Here is a 24,093-nt window from a genome sequence, read left to right on the forward strand (position 1 = left end):
GAGAGGAACAGCCGTCTCAGAAGAACAGGCTCCCCCCCACGCTAACGCCGGAACAGAGAGGAAAGAGGGAGTGAGAGAGAGGGAGAGAGAGAGGGGGAGAGGGAGAGAGAGAGAGAGGGAGAGAGAGAGGGCGAGAGGGAGAGAGAGAGAGAGAGAGAGAGAGAGAGAGAGAGAGAGAGAGAGAGAGGCATTTCCTGGGAACAGCTCCAGGCTTTGGGGAGAGCACCAGTTCCTCTCCGACAACAGAGACACACAGGACCACTTCACCTCAGCTGACCCCCCTCTTCCCTCACACACACACCCTCCACACTGCCACCGGTGACGGCACAGGCCCCTGAAGACACACACACACACATGCACCCACACACACACACACACATGCACCCACACACACACACACACATGCACCCACACCCATACTGGAATGCCATCACACTTCATACTGATCTGGAGCTGCTTCTACCTCATCATTCACACACACACACACACACACACACACACACGGATCACATACACGCACACACACACACACTGATCACACACAGCAACACACACACACATAGTGATCACACAAATTACATACACAGTGGCACATACACACACAAACACACAAACACACACCATCCACACTGCCACCAGAGACAGCACAGGCACAGGCCACGGGAAGGAAGACACACATGTACACACACACACACACATGCACTGATCACACACACACACACACACACCTTCCCACACACCATCACATATTTACATACACGCACTTTCTCATGCATACTCAAACACACACAATAACAAACACATACACACACACACACGCACGCACACAGACAAGTACACAGGCACACACCCGCACAGTCATATGCATTACACAAGAGCACCAATCAAATACCCACTTGTCCAAACTGCAAAACATTCCACACACACACACACACACACACACAAACGTAAGAGCAAAGAAATGCACACACACAATACCAACAACACATGCACTCATGCAACAGACTCACATAGATAAATACATACTACATACACACTAACAAAAGAACACTTACAAGCATTTTGATACACATACATACACACGTGTGCAGTCACACACACACACACACACACACACGCAGCAGGCAGAACTCAACGGTGGGGATTTTCCACCTCTGTCGCCTGATCCCTGTTCCAACACGAACACAGCGTCACGCTACAGAGGCCGACAGCGTCGGGAAGCGTCTCATTTCTGCTTGCGGGGAACTTAAATGACGCATGAGCTGTGTGTGTTCAAGTGTGTGTGAGTGAGTGTGTGTGCGTGTGAGTGTGTGTGTGAGTGAGCGCCAAAGCATCGGGGGAAACATAGCTGAGGCCTGACTCTGTGTTTGGGGGTAGTTGAGTTTGGACTGTGTGTTTGAGGGGGGTAGTTGAGTTTGGACTGTGTGTTTGAGGGGGGTAGTTGAGTTTGGACTCTGTGTTTGAGGGGGGTAGTTGAGTTTGGACTCTGTGTTTGAGGGGGGTAGTTGAGTTTGGACTCTGTATCTGAGGGGGATAGTTGAGTTTGGACTCTGTGTTTGAGAGGGGTAGTTGAGTTTGGACTCTGTATTTCAGGGGGGTAGTTGAGTTTGGACTCTGTGTTTGGGGGGTAGTTGAGTTTTGACTGTGTGTTTGAGGGGGGTAGTTGAGTTTGGACTCTGTGTTTGAGGGGGGTAGTTGAGTTTGGACTCTGTATCTGAGGGGGATAGTTGAGTTTGGACTCTGTGTTTGAGAGGGGTAGTTGAGTTTGGACTCTGTATTTCAGGGGGGTAGTTGAGTTTGGACTCTGTGTTTGGGGGGTAGTTGAGTTTTGACTGTGTGTTTGAGGGGGGTAGTTGAGTTTGGACTCTGTGTTTGAGGGGGGTAGTTGAGTTTGGACTCTGTATTTCAGGGGGGTAGTTGAGTTTGGACACTTGGTTGGGGGGAGATTTTTCTAAGAGCCGTTTCTGTTATTCCGGCAGGTTCTGCATGAGGCGGGTCATTAGTGTTGCGCTGCGTGGTGTTTTTATTTCCTCCTCTCATGCGCACACACACGCACACACGCACACACACGCACACACACACGCACACACACGCACACACTCATTTCCCCCCTCCGTTTCCGTTCACAGTCAGTTAAACGTCGCGTTCCTAAAATAAAGCCAGACGTCTCCGGCCGCTGAGCTATGAGGTGGCTCCATCGCCCCCCCCCACCCCCCCCTCCGCACGCTAGCCCCCCTCCTACACCCCCCCTCCGCACGCTAGCCCCCCCCCCCCTTCCCCTTTTTCACACCGCCCCACAGCTGCCATGAGGTTTCAGCGGAGAACAGCCCCAGGCCTGTCAGTGCTGCCCCCTAGAAGCCCCGCTGAACCCCCACATGCCCCTAAAGCAACCCCTGGAGCTCACAGCCCTTCCTGTGGAATCCCCATCACTGCGGCAGGGGCTTTGCACATTCCACACACACACACACACACACACACACACACACGCATATAAGCACACACACCTACAAACACACATACATGCATATACACACACAAACGCACACACACACACACAAGCTGGTTGGTACCGTGCATGGCAGCCCATCGCCGTTGGTGTGTGAGTGTGTGTATGAATGGGTGAATGAGAAGCATCAATTGTACAGCACTTTGGATAAAGGTGCTATATAAATGCCAACCATTTACCATTTTACATACCCAAACACATTCTCCCTTGCTCACTGACCTGAGACCTGCTATATCACAGTCCTGGTGAGGACCCTGCAGTGGATGAAGTTTATAAAATACCGAGTAAAATTCACTGTTAGCGCCATTTTGAACAATGCTTTACACTTCCTCTCCACCCATACATTTTCTTCAGCCATCGCTTCCATAGCGGCCCTGCATTCCGCAGGATTACATCACCGGCCCCATGACTAACAAGGGGAGTTGTGAGAACTCAAAGAAGTGACATTACGGTGTCACAGTTACTCAAAACAAGTGACACTGTGATGTCACAGTTACTCAAACAAGTGACATTGTGATGTAACAGTTACTCAAAATAAGTGACATCGTGATGTAACAGTTACTCAAAATAAGTGACATCGTGATGTCACTGTTACTCAAAACAAGTGTTAATGTGATGTAACAGTCGCAAACAGAGGTCAAACCAAGTGGTGAAAGGTCACTCCGGTTGGCTCCAATTTAGGTCATTCAGACCCATTTTCAATGTAAAATCAATCATTTTTTAAATATAGTCACAATGGGCGTTTTTACCTCAACTAATTAAAATAACTAAAGTTATTGTGTTATTATAACAATACAGAGACAAATCAGGGACAGATTACGTCACTCTCTCTCACACGCTCAGTGGAGGAGCCACACTGGCTTCCCTACAGGGCAGTCTCCGCCTTTCAACTGTACAACATGCCGGTGCCGGTAAAGTTGACTTCCTGGTCTTAAAAAAACCCTTTTCATGAGCCGATGGATAGTCAGTGGGTGACGCAACAGGCACTTCGTCCATATTTTTCCACGGCCCGTGGGTCAAACGCTGATTAGTCTTCCGCTAGTCCTTTATTTTCACACCACAGGCCGAGGGACAGCCTCGACGCACTTCCTTATCAGCCTGCACTCGGTAAACTTTAGCCCGTGCCCTACCCATGAACCCTGAGCAAACAAGCGGTTAGATCCCACGCTCATCGTTCACACAACGGCAGTGCCTCAGCCCGTATCCCAACACCGGGACCTGCAACAGCCAGTCTCCCCAACCCCCGCCGTGAAGCTAAAACTGACCGCTCAGCTAGCGCGTGTCACTGAGACACACAACACCAGGGCTCCGTACCTGTGCCCCGTCCTCAAGCATTTTCCTTTTCATAAAAATACCACCGCTGGCCCTCAAATATTGTAAAAAAAAAACAAGCACTATTTCCGAAGCTGATGTTTATTCATCGCCCAAGAATTATTAGATCCAAAAACCCCCCACACTCACTCAAACAGCACTTCACTCTGGAAACCAGCACTCCTTCCTAAATTAAATCTGGTTCTTCGCCGAACAACTCCCCAAAAACTCCTCCTTTCTCCCTGCCCCCCCAAAGTCCAAGCTCCTAACTCAACGCTCAATCCCCACAGAATCCCTCCTGCCTCATCTGTCATGTGACTGAAGTGTGACTCATGTGATTGAACGCCCCCCACGGTGAGAAGAATGCTCCGTACCAACACCTCCAGAACAGGAGCACTCGAGCTGTGTTCCAGCCAAACCTTGGTCAAAATACTACCTTCTACGCTTTACTGAGCTTGTCTGGTGTATTTGAATCTGTGAAATACTCTCATGAAGTGCCACGAACACCACCTTCTGGTCCTCTTGTTTGGGTCAATTGCACCAGGAAAGATCAAACGAGCACAGAAAAGTATTTGAATTCAAAGCAGTTACTCTATTTGACCTTGTGGTTCTAGCAGCCATCCGAGGTCTCCTACCACACCCCCCAGATAGCGCAGCGCTAGGAAGCCCCAACTTTCACCTGCGATGCTAATGCTGCACACTATTACCCCAACTTTCACCTGCGATGCTAACACTCCACACACACTATCTCCCCCACCTTCACCTGCGATGCTAACACTCCACACACACACACACTATCTCCCCCACCTTCACCTGCGATGCTAACTCTCCACACACACTATCTCCCCCACCTTCACCTGCGATGCTAACACTCCACACACACTACCTCCTGTTCTGTTTCCGCACAAGCGCTTTAAGGAAGGTAAGATAAAGGATGGAGTTTTTTGGTCAGCAGGCTGGTGGAAATGTGTGAGGGAGAGAGGAGGAGGAGGAGGACTGTATCAGAGGAGATTCACGCCAAGCTGAGCGGCACGGAGCGAAGTGACCCCTGCTGGGCAGAAAGCGAGAGAGAAAGAGAGAGAGAGAGAAGGAGAGAGAGAGGGAAACAGAGACGGAGAGTGCTGCGTCTGAGCCACGCTGACACCTGGCTCTCCAGATGACAGCCTCATGGCCAGATGGACAGGCCGGGCCCCAAACCACCACACACACACACACATACACACACACACACACACACACACACACACACACACATACACACATACACACATACACACATACACACACACACACACACACACAAACACACACATACACACATACACACATACACACGCACGTACACACACACATACACACACATACATACACACACACACACACACACACACATACACATGCACATACACACACACACACAAACACACACATACACACACACACGCACGCACGCACACACACACACACATACACACATACATACAAACACATACACACACATACACACGCACATACACACACACATACATACACACACACACGCACGCACGCACAAACGCACACACACATACACACACGCACGCACGCGCACACACACACACACACACACACACACATACACACACACACATACACGCACGCACACACACACACACATGCACACACGCACACACGCATGTACGCACGCACACACGCACACACATATACACACATACAAGACACATATACACTCTCACAGACACACACACAATCAGACACAAGCACACTCACTCACACACACACACACACACTCAGACACATATAAAGGAACCAGTCAAAAGTTTGGACACACCATGCCTTTTTCTGGCTTTTTTGATTAATGTTTTATTTCTACTGTTTGTAATCAAACAATTCATATGAGGTCAAAGTGCAGATTCTCAAATAAAATTCTGCAGATTCTGTAATAAAAGCCGAGAATCTGCACTTTGATCAGGTATGAATTGTTTGATTACAAAGAGAGAAAATAAAACATGAATAGGAAAAGGAAGAAAGGCCAGGTGTGTCCAAAGTTTTGACTGGTACTGTACATAAACACACATGCGTGTGCATACACACATACACACATATACACACATGGACGTAGAAACACACGCTAACATACACAAGACACATACACACAAACACACACACATACACATATACATATACACAGACACACAAATAAATACACTCTCATTCACACACTCACGCACACACACACACACACTCTCACACACACAGAGGAACAAATACACAGACACACTCACACACACACACAGAGGAACACACATACACACACTCACAAACACAGAGGAATACATACACACACACACTCACACACACACACACACACACACACACAGTCACCAGTATGGAGGAACAGACCTGAGGGATTAGGCACGTCTCATGTTCACCAGATCTGAGGAGAAGAAAATGGCCGACGCTGGTCAGTGTTAACGGCGCGGGCGTGAGTACAGAGAGGAGGAGAGATTAAAGAGGATCCGCTGCTGTTAGCCTGCCTGCCCCAAATACCCCCTCCACCCCACCGCCTGCTCACTGCCTGCCCCAAATACCCCCTCCACCCCACCGCCTGCTCACTACCTGCCCCAAATACCCCCTCCACCCCACTGCCTGCCCCAAATACCCCCTCCACCCCACCGCCTGCTCCGCCAGCTCAGAGCCCCACCCATCCCACTCCCCCACAGCCCTGCCTAATCCCCCCCGCACCCCCAGTGGGCCATGGCTGGACTTTACACCTGGGTTTCTATTGTGGGAGGAAAGCGGAGTAGCCGGAGGAAACCCACACAGACACGGGGGAGCATGCAAACTCCACACAGAGAGGCCCTGGCCGGGTTTCAAACCCAGAACCTTCCTGCTGTGACGGTGCTCTCCACTGCACAACCAGGTTCTAACGGATCAACGGAGCGGTATGGCTTTGTCTGAAATACTTACTCACCTACTATTGAGTGTATATGTTGAGTACACTGTATTATCTTTCGTCTTGTTTTGTCATATGCGTAGAAAACAAGTGTCAACAAGAGGCCATGAGAAAAAAACATCACTGATATCTACTGTGTTGATAAGATAGCCAATCAGCAGCAAGGTGGTGATCACGTGACTTTTTTTCAGTCACATGGAAACTGCAAAGGGCTTGCTGCTGATTGGCTACCTTATAACCTCCTTGGTCTTATCAGCACCCAATAGATATCAGTGATGTTCACATGTCCCCTGACACTTGGTTGTTCGCTGCCGCACAAGCAGCCAGAACCAGGCTTCGTTTTTGAAGCCCATTTCCTGGTCATGCCGAGAGCATGACATCACTAGTGCCGCTGCGTCATTCAAACCCGTTTTCAATGTGAAGTCAATGGTACAACTGTGGTCCCAAAACATTCTCCCACAAGAAAATATAGTCAGAATCTGGGTTTTTTTTCATCATCTAAGGTCTCCTGTTTTTGTGTTATGAGGGCAAAACAGTGTTACTCTGTGGACAATGACAGGATCAAGTTTTTAGGGGGCAAAAGAACACGTATTTTAAAAAATGACAAAATAGAAAAAGTTAACTGAGTTACAATGATGTTACAATTCAAGGTTCTGTAGAACTATACTGTGTGAAGTCATTCATCCCTACACATGTGAAGAGTAGCATAGTGATGTTTTAGCTTAAAATTCACAACATGTTTACATACCCCAATAATCTATTACTTGTTCAAACCACCCACCGACTATTTAGACATGAAAAAACACTGCTAGGTGGTTTTTCTGAACATATTTTGAGGACACAGTAGTTAGGAGGCTGTTTCAGACATTAACCCCTTCTCCACCCCTCCCCACTCCAGTCCAGCACCATCTCCACCCCTCTACCCCTCTCAACCCCGGTCCCTCACCCCTTACCCCGAGAGAGACCCATCTCCACCCCTCTACCCCTCTCAACCCCTGTCCCTCACCCCTTACCCCGAGAGAGACCCATCTCCACCCCTCTACCCCTCTCAACCCTGCTACAGCACCCCTTACCCCGAGAGAGACCCATCTCCACCCCTCTACCCCTCTCAACCCTGCTACAGCACCCCTTACCCCGAGAGAGACCCATCTCTACCCCGCTCCACCCCTTTCAACCCTGCTACAGCACCCCTTACCCCCGGAGAGATCCCTACCCACCCCACTCCAGCACCATCTCCACCCCTCTGATCCCCAGTCCCGCACCCCTTCTCCAGAGAGACCCCTCCCCACCCCTTCCCCAGAGAGACCCCTCCACACCCCTTCCACAGAGAGACCCCTCCACACCCCTTCCCCAGAGACACCCCTCCGCACCCCTTCTCCAGAGAGACCCCTCCGCACCCCTTCCCCAGAGAGACCCCTCCCCACCCCTTCCCCAGAGAGACCCATCTCCATCCCTCTACCCCTCTCCACCCCGCTCCACCCCTCTCAACCCTGCTACAGCACCCCTTACCCCGAGAGAGACCCATCTCCACCCCTCTACCCCTCTCAACCCTGGTCCCGCACCCCTTCCCCAGAGAGACCCATCCGTACCCCTTCCCTAGAGAGACCCCTCCGCACCCCTTCCCCAGAGAGGCCCCTCCCCACCCCTTCCCCAGAGAGACCCATCTCCACCCCTCTACCCCTCTCCACCCCGCTCCACCCCTTACCCCGAGAGAGACCCATCTCCGCCCCTCTACCCCTCTCAACCCCGGTCCCGCACCCCTTCCCCAGAGAGACCCCTCCGCACCCCTTCCCCAGAGAGACCCCTCCGCACCCCTTCCCCAGAGAGACCCCTCCGTACCCCTTCCCCAGAGAGACCCCTCTGCACCCCTTCCCCAGAGAGACCCCTCCGTACCCCTTCCCCAGAGAGACCCCTCCCCAGCCCTCCCCAGCCCTGCCCAGCCCTGCCCGGCCCTGCCCAGCCCTGCCCAGCCCTCCCCAGCCTCACCTCCAGAGCAGCGGACGGTTTCTTCTTGAGCTCCTCGCACTTGCGGAACTTGCAGATCTGGTGCCCGGTCTTGCGGTTGCGGCAGCTGCTGCACTGCTCGCAGTTGATGCGCCGGCGGCAGGGCTGGCACATGCCGCAGCGCTTGCGCTTCTTCTTCCCCGAGCCGATGGCGGACGCCAGCTCGCCCTGCGCGGGGTACTCCGCCAGCCCGGCCATGTGCAGGGCGCTGTCGGCGAGGAACACCCCGGCCGGCGTCATGATGAAGAGGCCGGGGTTGAACGGGAAGCCGCCCAGGTAGGGGAAGTCCGCCGGGCTCCCCACGCCGTCGCCCCCGGAGACGGCCTCCAGGTCGGCGGACCCCGTGCCCTGCTCCCCCGGCAGCAGCATCCCGGCCCGCTTGAGGATCTCCGCCGCCTGGGCGAAGTGCAGCCCGTTCTGCCCCTCCAGGGCCAGTTCCGAAACGCGCTCGGCCCGCGCCCCGCCCGAGCCCTGCCGGTGGGAGGCGGGCGCGGCCACGCCGTTGCGGGACAGTCCGTTGGCGGCCGAGCAGGTGGCGGTGTACTGGGACAGCGCCCGCGACTTCTTCAGGCTCTTGCTGAGCGGCTCGCTGATGATGCCGCTGCGGTTCCGCCTCTCCGGGGCCGCCACGGGGTCGCGGTCCTCCCCGCAGGGCGCCTTCTCCGACTCCCCGCGTCCGACCGACATCGCCCGTCCGTCCGTCCGCCCCGCCCGCGCCCGACGTCCGATCACGGGGGCCCCCGGGTGTGAGTGCCGCCTGCCCCCCTCTGAAGAATCAGCCAATGAGAAGCCCCCACGGTGCTGGACTGCGCTCTAGAGCCCCGCCCCCAGCCGCATCTTTCTGACTGCGAACTGAAAGCTGGTAGAGAGAGAGAGAGAGAGAGCCCGTTTACATTATTGTTATTATTATTATTATGTACACTCAGTGAGCCCTTTATTAGGTAGACCTGTACACCAGCTTGTTATTGCAAACATTTAATCAGCCAATCATGAGGCAGCAACTAAATGCATAAAAGCATGACTACTGCCTGTTAGCCTGTTAGACATGGTCAAGAGATTCATGTTTTTCAGACCGAATGTCAGAATGGAGAATTAATGTGATCTAACTGACATTGACCACGGCATGATTGTCGGTGCCAGACAGGATGATTCGAGTATCTCAGAAACTGCTGATCTCCTGGGATTTTCACGTATAGCAGTCACTAGAGTTTGCAGAGAAAGGTGCAAAAAACTAAAAACGTCCAGTGAGCAGCAGTTCTGTGGGCAAAAACGTGTTGTTAATGAGAGACGTCAGAGGAGAATAGCCAGACTAGTCAAAGCTGACAGATGAAGGTGTCAGTAAAGCAAGTAACCACACATTACAACAGTGGTATGCAGAAGAGCATCTCTAAACACACAACACATCAAACCTTTAAGTGGATAGGCTACAGTAGCAGAAGACCAATAAGTCAAAAGAAGAATAAATACGTGCTCAGTGAGTATATTATTGTACATAGCACGGTGTTTGTTGTGTATTACATCGTATATCATATGTGCTTTGGCAACAGTGGTTGATTTCTACTGATGCCAATGAAGCCAATTGAAATTCACAGAGAAAGACAGTGAGAGAGCGAAAGAGGCAGTGAGAGAGAGAGATAGAGAAAGAGGCAGACAGTGAGAGAGAAACAGAGAGAGAGAGAGGCAGTGAGTGAGAGAGAGACAGAGAGAGAGGCAGTGAGTGAGAGGAGAGAGAGAGAGAGAGAGAGAGAGAGAGAGATCACACTGCCACTGTCCAGAATAAAAGCACACCTACATCTTAACAGGTAAAGCATCCACCTGATGATCTCCTGCTCATACTCATAATTACAGTCAGATGGAAAATAATGTGAATGTATTTAAATAATGATACTAACAGGTAGTGATGATTATAATATTCAGCAAAAGAACCATGTTAGATTTGGACATTAGTCTTAATGATATTCATAGTGTTAGCAGAACCATTACCACCTTTGAATAAAATGAAAATGAAAATGAAATTTCAACAATGCTGGAAAAAGTTTTTTTTTTAAACAGTTACATGAATTGGCTATTAACTAACTAACAACTGAGAAGTTAATATAAACAGCTTTGTTAATGTATTTGTACATCATAAATTAATGCTAACAACCACATTAAGTAATGCCAATTCATTCATTAATCAACTCGTAATTGTTAATGGTTAACTAATTATATGTTTATGCTATGGTTTGTTAATGTATAAATACTCCTGTAACTAATACATTAGTGAGTACTTAACAAATACATTAAATAATGAAATGTTAATTTATCATGAAAGTAATGTCTTTGTATTTGGTAATTCAGGTAACCTTATTGTAAAGTGTAACCAAAAAACAAAAATTCACACAAGAATAAAATTGATTCAGGCACACTCTCCAGAAATAAAAGTACAAAAAGTATGAAAATGCTTGTCACTGGGGTGGTAGCCTGTAGGTAAATAAAATTGTACCCCTAGCCAGAAAATATATTTAATTTTTTTAAATTTTGCTTGGAAAGCATACTCACTTGTACCTAAAGAGAGCATTACTGTACTTTTAGGGTACAATTTGGAAAGGTGATCCCTGAAGAACAGAAATGTACCTCCACTGTGACTATATTTCCGAGAGAGTACTGTACAGTTCAGCAGCCTCTGTGGGTCAAACACAAAGTCAACGATAACAGCGCAGTGTGAACGACCAGCACGACCACACAGGCCAGAGCGACACAGGACCCTGCCCAACCTGACCCCTGACCCCGCTCTTAACCCCTGACCCGGGGTTCATCGCCCTGGAGGGTAAAACCATCCCGCCAGCAAATTAGTGCGCTTCCCATGGGCGTCACCTGTCTCCGACATGCACGCGTAGCCATGGCGACGCGCTGTTGATAAGATCAAAGTTTCCTTGGCAGGTTTTTTTTTTTTTTCTGTTGTTTTTTTTTTTGTTGTGAAACGCCTTGAAATGTCTGTTTCTGTTGAAATCGATGCCCAAGAATTTCAGGGACATGTGTTGAGATTTTTTTCCGCGGCAGTGTGCACTCCAAGGCAAGTGACGCGTTGTAAGTAATAATTCTGAATGCGCTCAGAAATCCAAATTCTCCATTGATCATCCCCAGCACCGCTAACCGCTAAACTGTGGTAGGGGCCACAGTTTCGAGGCTGGAAACAGATCTGTGGAGGAAATGTAACTACCAGATCAGTCACACACACACTCTCACATGATCCTCACACACATATACACACACACTCAAACACGAGTGCACATGATTCACACACTCACACACACTCACACGATTCTCATACTCACAAACACACATATACACACACACTCAGACGCAAACAAACCTTTACATAGGCACAAGCAAAAACACACACATGCAAAGGCAGACAATACACACAACATCAACAAACACACAATCAGCAACCCACACTCACTCTCAGGCGCAAACACACACACACACACACGCAATCTCTCTCTCTCTCACACACACACACACTCACCCACAATCTCTCTCACTCACACACACATACACACTCACCCACAATCTCTCTCACTCACACACACTGTTTCTATTTCTCTCTGATATACACACTCTTTCTGTGCACATGTGTGTCTCACTCTCTCTCTCACTGATACACACACACTCTCCCTTTCCCTCTCTCTCTCTCTCTCACACACACACACACACACACACACTCCACTGGAGAGAGAGAAAGTGGAGGAAATAGCCAAGCCGGCCCTTATAAGGGAGACAAAGGGAAGGGGGGGGGCTGCGACTGTGGAAATTGGAAGGCCAGAATTAGTAGGAGGTAGAGCTTCAAAGGCGCGAGAATCGCGGCCCCCGCATTCCCGCTAGCCCTGCAGCCCGCGGCGCCAGTGTAGCGGGGCCCAGCCGCGGCCCCCGTCCTCCCCTGCGCCTGACCGGGGGCCTGGGGCCCACCTGCCCCCCCCCCCCTCCCCCTGCCCCTCCGTCACGCCCCACCCCTCTCTCTCTCTCTCTCTCTCTCTCTCTCTCTCTCCACTGCGTCTGTCACTGTCACCCTCACGCCCGGGGAATTTAAGGACTACGCCGACCGCAGAACAGAAACACTTCCTACTTTCTACAAAAATAAAACATTTAGTTTCATTCAGGCGGCTCGTTTTTTTTTCCGATGGCAATGACATTGTCGAGAGGCGAGAGTATGAGTTACTAAAACATCTGTACGGAGGACGCCTGACACCTCTCTAGGACTGGAGGACTGTGCAGGAGAGCTTGCGAAGCTGACTTTAATACAGGCTGTCCTTAAATCACTCTCTCTTTCTCTCTGTCTCTCACTCTCCTCTATCTCTCTCCTCCACTCTCTCACTCCCTCCCCTTCCTTTCTCTCTCCTCCACTCTCTCTCTCCCTCCCTCCCTCTCTCACGCTGTGTGCACAAACATCCCTGCACCCCCCTCCCCTCTCCCCCTTTCCCCAGCAGATCTGGCCCAGGTGGGATAATGACCCAGTGCAGAACTCATAGCCTATCCAATCCCACACCGACCCCCACATGACCAGGGGACCTGACCCCAAACACACCGCCTGACCAGGGGTCAGGAACCTCCCCGGACCCTCAGCTTAGGGGGGGGGGGGGGGGGTTAAAGATATCAACCCAAAAAAATATAACCTGTGTTGCTACAGGTGATACCCTTCTCTTACAGGAGGTGGTGAAGCTGCAGCTCTCACATGGGGCACAGCCCGGCCTGTGGGGGCTCTCCCCTTTCATAAACAGGTATCAGGACACGGCAGAACCCGAGAACCGAACTCCAAAAACATCCACCTTTTATTGGCCACTCAAAGTGTGGCTCCGGGTGCAGGAACAACAAACAGCAAGTCACAACACTTACTTTTAAACTGATTGTTATTCCCCGGCAAAACATCAGGATATTGAATTACAATAATAATGTCTGTTTTTAAACAATAAGTGTTGTCGTCATTATTATTGTGTAATAATAAATCATATAAAATTTGCAAACTTAATTACATTATAGCCATAACAGAAAACGAAGAAAAAGAAGAAGAAGAAGAAGACGAAGAAGAAGAAGAAGAAGAAGAAGAAGAAGAAATTTAAGAAGAGGCTTAAATTGTCTTCCACTGACAGCCACAGGAAAAGCAGTGAGAACGCTGTGCCTGCCGCGGCTTCCCTTGAGGGCAGCGCTCGACGTTAATTGGCCCTTTTCTGCAGAATAACGCTCCAGACCAGACTGTCCGCCTGACACCGAGCGGGCGAGGGAAACAAAACCAAAGGCGCCGAGCACTACAGCTCCGCCACGGCCCTCAGCCCACACTGGCGAGGCAGCAGGAAGAATTAGCAGGCAACGTTCAGAAACACGGGAATAGCACAGTCGTTCGGTATCGAGACTGATAAAATGTTCGCAAAGCCTAAATAATGCTTGTCACCAACATTTAACAGTGGATAAACTCACCAGGCCACTGGAAATACAGTGATCTACTCGCACTGTAAGTTCTCACCACGAGGAATGTGACAATGGGGGACGGATCTTTGTGGATGGGGTCATAGCCACACAAAAAGTAGTCTATCCTTAAATTTCGAAATAACTCACTCAAAATATAAAATGTGTCAAATTTTTTTTTTTTTCTGTTGTGATGGCAATCCATTTTATTGGCTACTGTAATGACCACATATGTATTAATGTGGATACTTTTTTTTGGGAGAAAAAATATCCAATTACGCCTTCGCGGCTGGAGGGACCCGAAACCAATACGAATAACAAGCCAAGCCTGAAGTTGCTTCTGGCCATCTCGTGGGAGGTGTGCGAGCCCGATATTTATTAGTTCAGGTAACGCGGAGCCAAACGTAGCGCTTCCTCCCAGACGCGCGCACACACACACACACGCACAGACAAACATACTCGTTCACCGGACCCAGTTCTGCGCTACCATCAATACTCACTACACATTAATAGTGGTAATAAGTGTCGAACTGCGGTTGGAGCAGATCCTGTGCGTATACATTTTTTTAAACTGCAAGTTAAAAACAACCGGATAAATCATGCTCCAAGGCGACGTGCACTCCAGTCCTTTAGACCTAATTGCAAGCACAAAAACACGCAGCCCCCGTTCGAGTGCCGCGGCTAGTCACGGATTGCGGCAGTGTTGTGGGGTCGCAGAGTCCCCGCACGCAGAACTCAAGCTGGGGGGACATCGCGCACGAAACGGGCAGATCCATTCAAAGGAACAATACAGTACTGCTCACTGGCACACACACACACTTACTAAATAATCAAATAAACAGGTTGTTGTTTAAAAATGATTAACGGAAACTGAGATCAACGTCTTTCGAATTAATGGTTCATTATCGGTCACGCGAATGGCTATTTATATCCACGCTTTATTTTAATAAATGTGGTTGTAATTGCATTTAAACATCGATGTTGCGGGCTGAGAAAGTTCCTCCGCGATTAAACTGCAACTCAAAATCACTATTTCTTCACCTGCTATTAAAATGATTTACATCGGAGCTAATCGTCGTCATAATCAATGCGATAAATTAATTCCCGAACGTAAAGGAGATCGTCAAGTTTCCGGCACTATCGTTAATGGAACGTTCACACTTAGGTAACACTCACTCTCCGCACAAGAATCTAATGTCACAATATTCTACGTCCACCGATATAACAATAACCGATTTTAGAATATTTACCCCAAAAAATCAAGATCCCCGTGTATAAAACTAAAGCACGTACCTCCAGCAACATCAGCCAGTCATAATACATTCATCAGGTATGCCCATACACGAGCCGGTTCGAAATTTAACGAACATTTAAGTAAAACAAAAATACCTTTTGTCTAGACTCACTGATCTGAAACCGGGTGTCTGCGGTGCCAGCGCTATGTCCGCGCTGGCACGTTTCGGACGGTACGGAAAATACATTCTCCCGTTCTCCCGGCTAACTTGATCGTTAGGAAGATGACATGCCAACTTTCAACAGACTTCAACAAAGTATGATTCGCCCCTTCAATGTATCTGCATATTTGCAAACACAGGCCCTTTTCATTCGCACCTACCAAAGCAGATCCGAGCGGAGGGGAGGGAACCCACTGTCCAAGCGGTCCGTCTCCGTTCCTGCTGCGGGGATTGATGTCAAAAAGAGGGAAAAATCAAATTCTCACCCAGTAGAATTATTTAAACCCTCGCCAGAAATACGCGCAAGGGAAACGGAATGATAAATTATGGTAAAACGTACTTTCTCGGAGGCGAGCGTATGGGCTCCAACCTTTCGATTCTTGCTATCCCACCTCTACATCCCTGCTCGCGGAGAAGAACATGCAAACACATTTCATAGATTTTTGGAGCTTCACGTAAAAACCGAACTGGACTCTTGCGCCGCACGCAGACACGTAGAAAAAAATAACGCCACAGCTCGTAAAACATCGTCCTTGTGGAAACGTGACGCCTTGTCTGCACTTTATATAGCTGACCTCTTCTGTGCCTATGTGTGTCGTTTTAAGGAGCAGACATTCGTTATTATAGCTGAAATTGTGGGTGTTTCTGCGACCGGCGTATTTACTAGGTACTGTTGCTTCCAATCTGCTCGCTGTTTACGCGCAATATGATTTTTTCACAGAAGAAAGCAGGCTGAGTTTTTTTTTCGTCATACCTCTTTAAGACAAAACTTTCCTTTAACACATTCATGCTTACAAAGAACTTTAGCAATGCTTTCAAAATAACAAGTGTGTTGACGCGTCCGATTGCCCACGGGATAGCCGTAGCCTACAGACAGAGTGTTTCCATTGACACATACTTAGGACGTAATGTCAAATCGCCATTTATTAATAGACATGTTGTTATGAGCAATATCCGGTCTGAAATGATAACAATAATAATGTCACAATAAGGCAGTTAGCGAATGGATGAAAAACGACTTAATTTAGTATTCTGATGTCAAACATTAAGATCTCACATGACATCTGTAAATGTAACTCCCAGACTCTCACACGAAGTACTTTAATGACGTAATAAATTTGACAGATATCTAAGAAACAGAGATTCTATGGACAGACACTCGGGAAGTTCCGGGCGGTCGGCCAATTCTCCAGCCTTATGATAAATGTCTATGGGCTAGATGACACAGTTAACGGATCCACTGCAACGGACTCGTTTTCCTTTCATAAGTGCCTCAGTGAACACTCTAAACGACAGTTATGTTACATTATTAATGAATCAAAGGCTGCGCGGCAAGATATACGATAGTACTTATTAAAAGTAACAAGTATTAGTAGACTATAGTAGCATTAGTAGCCTATTAAACCAGTCTATTTACACTAATATCAACCACGATAATATGAATAATAATATGAATAATAATACGAATCATAACAATAATAATAATAGCACAATAAATCACAGTACTATTTATGCAGTAATATATACATTACTGCAAAACATAAAACTATTTTCCTCTTACGGGGTTTCTTAAACCTGAAACTGGTCACCTGGATAAGCTCTTTGTCAGCATGGGCATTGCTATCCTGCTGGGACAGATGGACCCTGTCCGTAAAGCCCACAATATCCGTTTCGGCCTCGGATAAAAAACGAGTGGGAGTTTAGTGTTTTCACCAATAAGAACACCCTAGATGATGTTTACAGGAAGTAGCCTAATTCAATTATTTGGACGGGTAAATTGACCGACGTACGGTAGCGCATACAATCAATAAGTATTTTAAATGTGTGATATTGTTAGCGACACGTACATGAACGGCAGTTAAAGTGGTCCTAAAGGGGGTGGGGTCATTACGTGGGGTGCTATTTTTCGCTCACTGAGTGGCCGGGCGGTGGTCAGCCGAGCCGTGGTGTCGTCGGCACGGCCGGGCAGTGTACGCGGCTCCTCTCCTCGCTGGACGCGCAGAGTCCACTCCACCTCTTGTGAGTGTCCTGTCTGCTGGCGGGCGGCCAACTCAAGTGTGTGGAAGTGACACCGCTAGGGCGGCAGAGCTTTTCCTTCATTTCTCTCCTTCCCGATCGCAGACGGGCTGACATTGGCTGGAAAGTGGAGCAGCTCGTCAGGGACAATCAATGCGAATCGATCGAGCTACGCGGAGCCGGGGCTCCGAGCTGGAAAATAACACAGCAGCCAGAGCGCGAGGAGGGGTGGGGTGGGGGGTGGGGGGAGCGCTCTACCACCAGCAAGCAACGGCCAAGCTCGCTCGCTCGCACACAAACACTCTTAAAACGCACGCACAAACTAGGCGTCCATCTCATATACTTAACGTCGCCCTGGTACATTTCAGCTGCTTGTGTATATTTAGCCTAATATTTCAAGGAGCGATTTATCATCAGGCCTTGGCTGATACCTGTGTTTTTTTGTTTGTTTGTTGTTGTTGTTTTTTGTTGTTGTTGTTTTTTTTTGTTTTTTTTAAGTTTACACAGGCCAAATTGTTTTTTAAGTGTGCTTGGAATTATGCAACTGCCCCCATTTGGAATGTGGACTTTGTCCAGTTTCCAAAGTTTCTCGTTTAAACAAAATGAGACGATTCCTTATCCGTTATTATTTGAGGAGTGTTTGTTGACACAATTGTTGCTTTAAACGTGCGTAAGCAGTTGATATTCAAGTTGTGTCTTAAAAGCCCGTATGACACTGTAGGATACACCTGCTTTTACGAAAACACAGACATAACTTGAGCCATACATAATTCTTACAGGTTCCTCATAATAATATGTATATTAATACATACATTCTAAAAAAAAATTATGTGGTCAACCAATGGCTATTTGTTGATTATTTTGACAATTGTTTATTTAGCCAAATGACCTTTGAACCTGCAGAAAGAGGTGGTATTAGGCCCTTTCTTAACCCCGAATCAGAATGCATCTAGAGACCGTCAAACATGCTCTATACGCAGTTTAACTGACCGACATCAGCGTTTGTGTGTGTGTGTGTCATATAGGGCATATATGCATGTCTGTATGTTAAAATAACCTTAAGTGACCCCTTGTTTGGGGTATATTACAGTAATATACCATAACTCTATGTAGCCTATAAAAAACTATTTAGTCTATTACTGAGCTATGATATTCCAATTCTACCAGAGACAATAATTACATTATGACACTAGCAATAGCGTTTTATCAACAGTGTTTAGTGTTAAAATATAATTTAATCAACAAAAAACTGGAGCCATTACTTTGATGGGTCTGTATGAGAGGCTACCACTGAGGGGAGCATGAGAATATGTTTTCAGTCGGACTTGTAAAAAGGGGGTGTGCCATTTCCAGGTGAAAATGAGAAGTATGGTGCTGTGGGATTCTGACTGCTCTCTTGACAGTCAAAAAGGATGCCCTGGTAATACATAAAAGAGTAGGCTGTGGTTATATTTATTGGCATATTTGCTACTTTACCGTTGGACGTTGGTGTAGCCTACTTTCTCACGTAGGCCCCAATATTACGCACTGCGTTGGACACCACTCCAGTGCCTGAGTTGGGGACACATTCGCCAATTACACCTTCTCAGCTCTGTATGAAGGTAAGTATACAACCCGTACTCAAATAAATGTGACACTGGACTACACACGCATAGGTTAGTTGGTCAGATTTCCTCGGTCGGTACCGGCTACTGCAGCGCCTAGAGACGATAACGGTTTTTTATCGTGGTCACGAACTGAAGCGGTCACCTCTTCCCGCCCGTGCTCCCACCCCTTTGTCTTTATCGTCGACGTGTTTCGTGGCGTCGGGCGAGACAAACGCGGACCCTGTCAGCGAGATAAGCGCACAATAGTCGCTTCAGACCCTCAAAACCCCGCGCTGCTGTAAATAGGTTTGACACGCATTGCTCCGTAATCCCTCCGAGGGGAGACCGTCTCCTTTGTACTGGCAAAGTGCCTGGTTTCACCGTATCTTATACTATCCAGACAGCATTCCCTTTCCCACTCCCCTCTTTTCAATTTTGGAAATCACTTCCATGCCGTTGTTTTGACCGCATTTCTGTGACCCGCTCTTGCCAACAACGCCGCAGAGCACCATCGGCCGGGAAAGCACTAAATATTGAGCACGTAGCCTAGTCCCTGCATGCGTTTGTTGTTCCACGTTTTAGTCTGCTTTCAATTGAAAGCCTAAACTAAGGGCGCCCCTTCTCACTCTCAGCCAGCAAGACTACGTTTTCCCACGCTTAACATTTTTAATTTTATGAATGAGTTGTCTAAAAACGATACTATATTCAAATGTATTTTGTTCCTCTTTCGCTCTCTGTGTGTGTGTGGTGTGTGCGTGTGCGTGTCGGCTTCACCGTCACGACCGTCTGAATATTTTTCACAGTGGCTGCGCGTATCTCTTTACAAAGCCCAGACTGACCACATTCTTCCTGTCCGCTCCTGGCGTGTCGACATTCCTGTTTTTTATACAGTGACCCCCAGCAACCCCCCTCCCTCCCTCCCTCCCTCTCTCTCTCTCTCTCTCTCACGCACACACCAATCACCAACTGCTCTATTGGCATGAAATACTGAACAGTACATTCATGAAAAAAAAGAGTGCATGCCATAATAACCTAAAACATACAATATTAAGGTTTATGCACAAAGTGAAAAAGGATCCAACCACCTCCTACCCATTGCACCACATCTAACAACAGCAAGGACGACAATGGAAATAAGCCTTGACTTTTTTGTGTTGACGTTGATGTCCCTTTAATTGCGCAGGTACGTCGCGGATGCAACCATGTATTAAGCGCGTAATTTCAGTACGTGATTGGCAGTCTGCAAGAGTCTGCACACCTCATCTCCAAGGCTTAAACTGGGGCTGTCGATTGAAAGGAAATGACAGAAACCAGAAGCGCAGTGGCCCTCCAGGACCGGAGTTTCAGACCCCTGTTGTTGAGCAATCAACCCCACTTCCTCCTTGAAGAGGAAATGGAAGAATGCAGACGTACACATCTGTCAATCCATCCATCAGTCTCTTCCTCTCTCTCTCTTCCTCTCTCTCTCACACACACACACACGCACACACACACACGCACACACACTTACACACTCAGCAACTGTTAGGTCAGGTCTCTGGGTTGGTGTGATCACTTGGTCAAGTTGATAAAAATTGTACTCAAGGGACTTAAAAGTTGAGGCTTACTCCAGGGACCAGAGTGACTCCAAGACTTAGCCTGAGAACAGAACTGGCATCAAAGTGGACCACGCAGTGCTTTCACCAAAGTGGAATGCTGCATTTGGATTGGACCAAACCCAAAAAGAAAAAGTCTACAGAGACAAAGGTCAAGTACAACCACAATAATAATGAGTACAACCTAAATAGAAATGCCAATCAAAATGAATGGTTCAAATGTGACACATTTGGTTGGTTATCTGTTTGTCACCCATACTAAGGTATATACAGCTGCACAGTGAACTACAGTGCAGGTGAAAACCAGCAGCAACCTCCAGACTCCACCTCCCATCAACCCAAAGGGCACATTCAGTACATATATAAATTAACTGTTACAATACTGGAATGCTACAGGGGTTATGGTGCAGTAGGGAGTGGGATTAGTAACATTGGCTCTTCAGCGATGTTGCACATGCACTCACTGGAGCATGAACACTGTTAGTCAAATCATTGTCATTGGTTCGCATAGTTAGCATTGATATTAGCTCATTCATAAGCAACATCATAATAAATTATGAATTTGACCCAGGTCCGGTTGCAGCGCAAGTTTGCTCAAATCCCAGTGCAGGAGTCCTTGCAGTTGGGATGTCTGGTGAAGTGTGGCGCAGAAAATAATCTGTTCCGAAATGTAAAATATTATTTACAACATTGAGTTATCAAGGCTAAAACTGAGCCTAAGTGAGTTGGTCTATTTTAGCGCCCCTGACAGCCATCGCACCTGATCAGGTAATAATGATACGTTGCAGTAGGAAATCTATTTGCATCCATTTCCAGAATAACAGGGTTAAGGCCCGCCCACAACAAGAACTAGAACTATAAATGGTAACTATAGCGAAAACAATGTAAGTATCCACACCGATGAACGATAATGTTCTGTAAATGGCCGTTTTGAATGTGGCACCCTGCAGATTTGGACGGATTTTGATTGGTTGTCAGCGCTTTTGTCATTCATGCAGCTGGAGAAAAATTGCTTTGAAAGTGATCACAACAATGTTGTTTGTACTGTCCTTGTTGCTTTAGTTGTGGTGTGGACTCCGCTAGCTACTTGAGTTTAGATCATTTTTAAAACAATATATATAAGGCCTCACAGCTAGGAGGGCCTGGGTTCGAATCCCGGTCGGCCGGGGCCTCTCTGTGTGGAGTTTGCATGTTCTTCCCGTGTCTGCGTGGGTTTCCTCCGGGTACTCCGGTTTCCTCCCACAGTCCAAAGACATACAGGTTAGGCTGATTGGAGAGTCTAAATTTCCCGTAGGTATGAGTGTGTGAGTGAATGGTGTGTGTGCCCTGCGATGGACTGGCAACCTGTCCAGGGTGTATTCCTGCCTTTCGCCCAATGTATGCTGGGATAGGCTCCAGCCCCCCCTGCGACCCTGTTCAGGATAAGCGGGTTAGGACAATGGATGGATGGCTATATATAAAGTTATCATTTAAGTTATTGTTCTCGGTGCGCCTTTACTGTTGTTGCAGAAGCGGTCAACAGGAAACGTTTAACAGGTCAGAGGTTAAGCAGCATTCGCTGGTGAGTCCCGACTTTGCGTTCGCTTCACAGGAAAGCCATGGGGAAAAAATGTCCAAAACAAAGATTATTGAGTCTCCCATCTTATTGGCTGTAGGACATAGGTCATCGACCACTGTTCTGGACAGCTATGGAATAAACTGGGCAATTTAAAACCAGCAACAAATCTGGACCAAAAAAAAGTGGCCAGGTGAGTGCAAGCTCCAGCCTCCTGATCAATTAGGAGCTGAAGAAAAGGTCAAGGGTGAGGGACTGTGATGTGTCCAAGCATGGTTTTGCAGGCTTGTTGACTGATTAGCACCAAAACAACTGTAGCGGGCTGTAGCCTTCTGATCTGGCTGAACCGACGGCCATTTCCAGAGACTGTTTCAGGTGATTTCCTCACTCTGGTTTGTTTGGGTGGGGTATTCTGTAAGGTGGGGGGGGGGGGGGGGGGGGGAGTCATGCTATGCACGGGTAGGGGGCGAAAATTGTGACAGCTACCAGGTATTCACGGGGTGATGAAGGCAGCTGGCAATACACAACAATAAAGACATTATGAAATGTTCAATGAGCCACAAGTAAAAGATGCATGCTCGTTTATTAGTGTTGTGAAAATTCTGAAAAATTTCCCTTTGATGTAAAACATATCATTTCCAAACAGGAGAGCAAAATAACCCACTGTGTCTGTCCTGGGTTGGATATTCACTTTGGGCTGAGTACTGCTCTGTCCTAGACACCTTTTGGGGTACAGTATGGAGTGGGGTTATAGGGCCGGTATGGAGTGGGGTTATGGGGCAGTATGGAGTGGGGTTATGGGGCAGTATGGAGTGGGGTTATGGTGCAGTATGGAGTGGGGTTATGGGGCAGTATGGAGTGGGGTTATAGGGGCAGTATGGAGTGGGGTTATAGGGCCAGTATGGAGTGGGGTTATGGGGCAGTATGGAGTGGGGTTATGGGGCAGTATGGAGTGGGGTTATGGTGCAGTATGGAGTGGGGTTATGGGGCAGTATGACAATATTGATCATGTGACTGAGTTTCCTCTGTCCAGTCCCCCTATACCCCATCTCTCTCCCTCTCCCTCTCTCTCTCTCTCTCTCTCTCTCTCTCATATCTACCTACAGCAGTGAACCCTTGCCCCTTCTAATGTTACACTCGACCTCTGCCCAAGTCAATCAAAACCTCAGCCCCGCCTTTATCTTGCTCTCCTACCAATCACACTCCAGCTAAATGCCTGTGCCCTCCCAATTGTCAGCCTGTCCCTGCGCTGATCTGGCCATACGTCTCTCTCCATCTCTCTCCAAGTCTCAGTTAATTTGCAAGTATCTCTCATTCATTCCATTTGCTTTGTTGACATTGGAGCAACACTCAATAAAAAGCATGTAAGTTATGCAAAGAACAATGGCATTTACACATGGACACTCCCACGCAAATCACTACACGCGACAAGCAAACATATGCGCACACTTGCCACACAAATGTACATATACATACCCACACACACACACAAAGCAGACATGAACACATGCAAAAACACATATACAAATACACATGTGGATGCAAATATGCTTCACAAGCACACGTGCTCAAACACACACGGAGTCACACTCACCCACTCACATACACATGCACACATACAGTCTCACATGCACAGACGCGCGCGCACACACAGGGCAGCGGCGGTTA

General features: G+C 48.0%; 1 protein-coding gene across 7 annotated transcripts in view; it reads right to left on the reverse strand.

Annotated features, from left to right (window-relative positions):
* cxxc5b (CXXC finger protein 5b) overlaps positions 1 to 17,622 on the reverse strand; it is a 25,167-nt gene extending 7,545 nt beyond the window's left edge. Inside the window, exons 1-3 of one of the 7 annotated variants that reach the window (XM_061235823.1) lie at positions 17,588 to 17,622; positions 15,835 to 15,895; positions 8,760 to 9,636 (exon numbers count right to left, since the gene is read on the reverse strand). In XM_061235823.1, the coding sequence (XP_061091807.1) occupies positions 8,760 to 9,464 (705 nt within the window). In that variant the 5' untranslated portion in view covers positions 9,465 to 9,636; positions 15,835 to 15,895; positions 17,588 to 17,622. Of the gene's footprint in view, positions 1 to 6,220; positions 6,255 to 8,759; positions 9,637 to 15,512; positions 15,751 to 15,834; positions 16,354 to 17,587 lie in introns of those variants that run through there. The other 6 variants (XM_061235822.1, XM_061235828.1, XM_061235825.1 and 3 more) reach the window with 6 other exon arrangements.
* Positions 17,623 to 24,093: the final 6,471 nt, after the last annotated feature.

The sequence above is a fragment of the Conger conger genome, chromosome 3 (genome assembly GCF_963514075.1).
Source record: "Conger conger chromosome 3, fConCon1.1, whole genome shotgun sequence".
Lineage (NCBI taxonomy): Eukaryota > Metazoa > Chordata > Actinopteri > Anguilliformes > Congridae > Conger > Conger conger.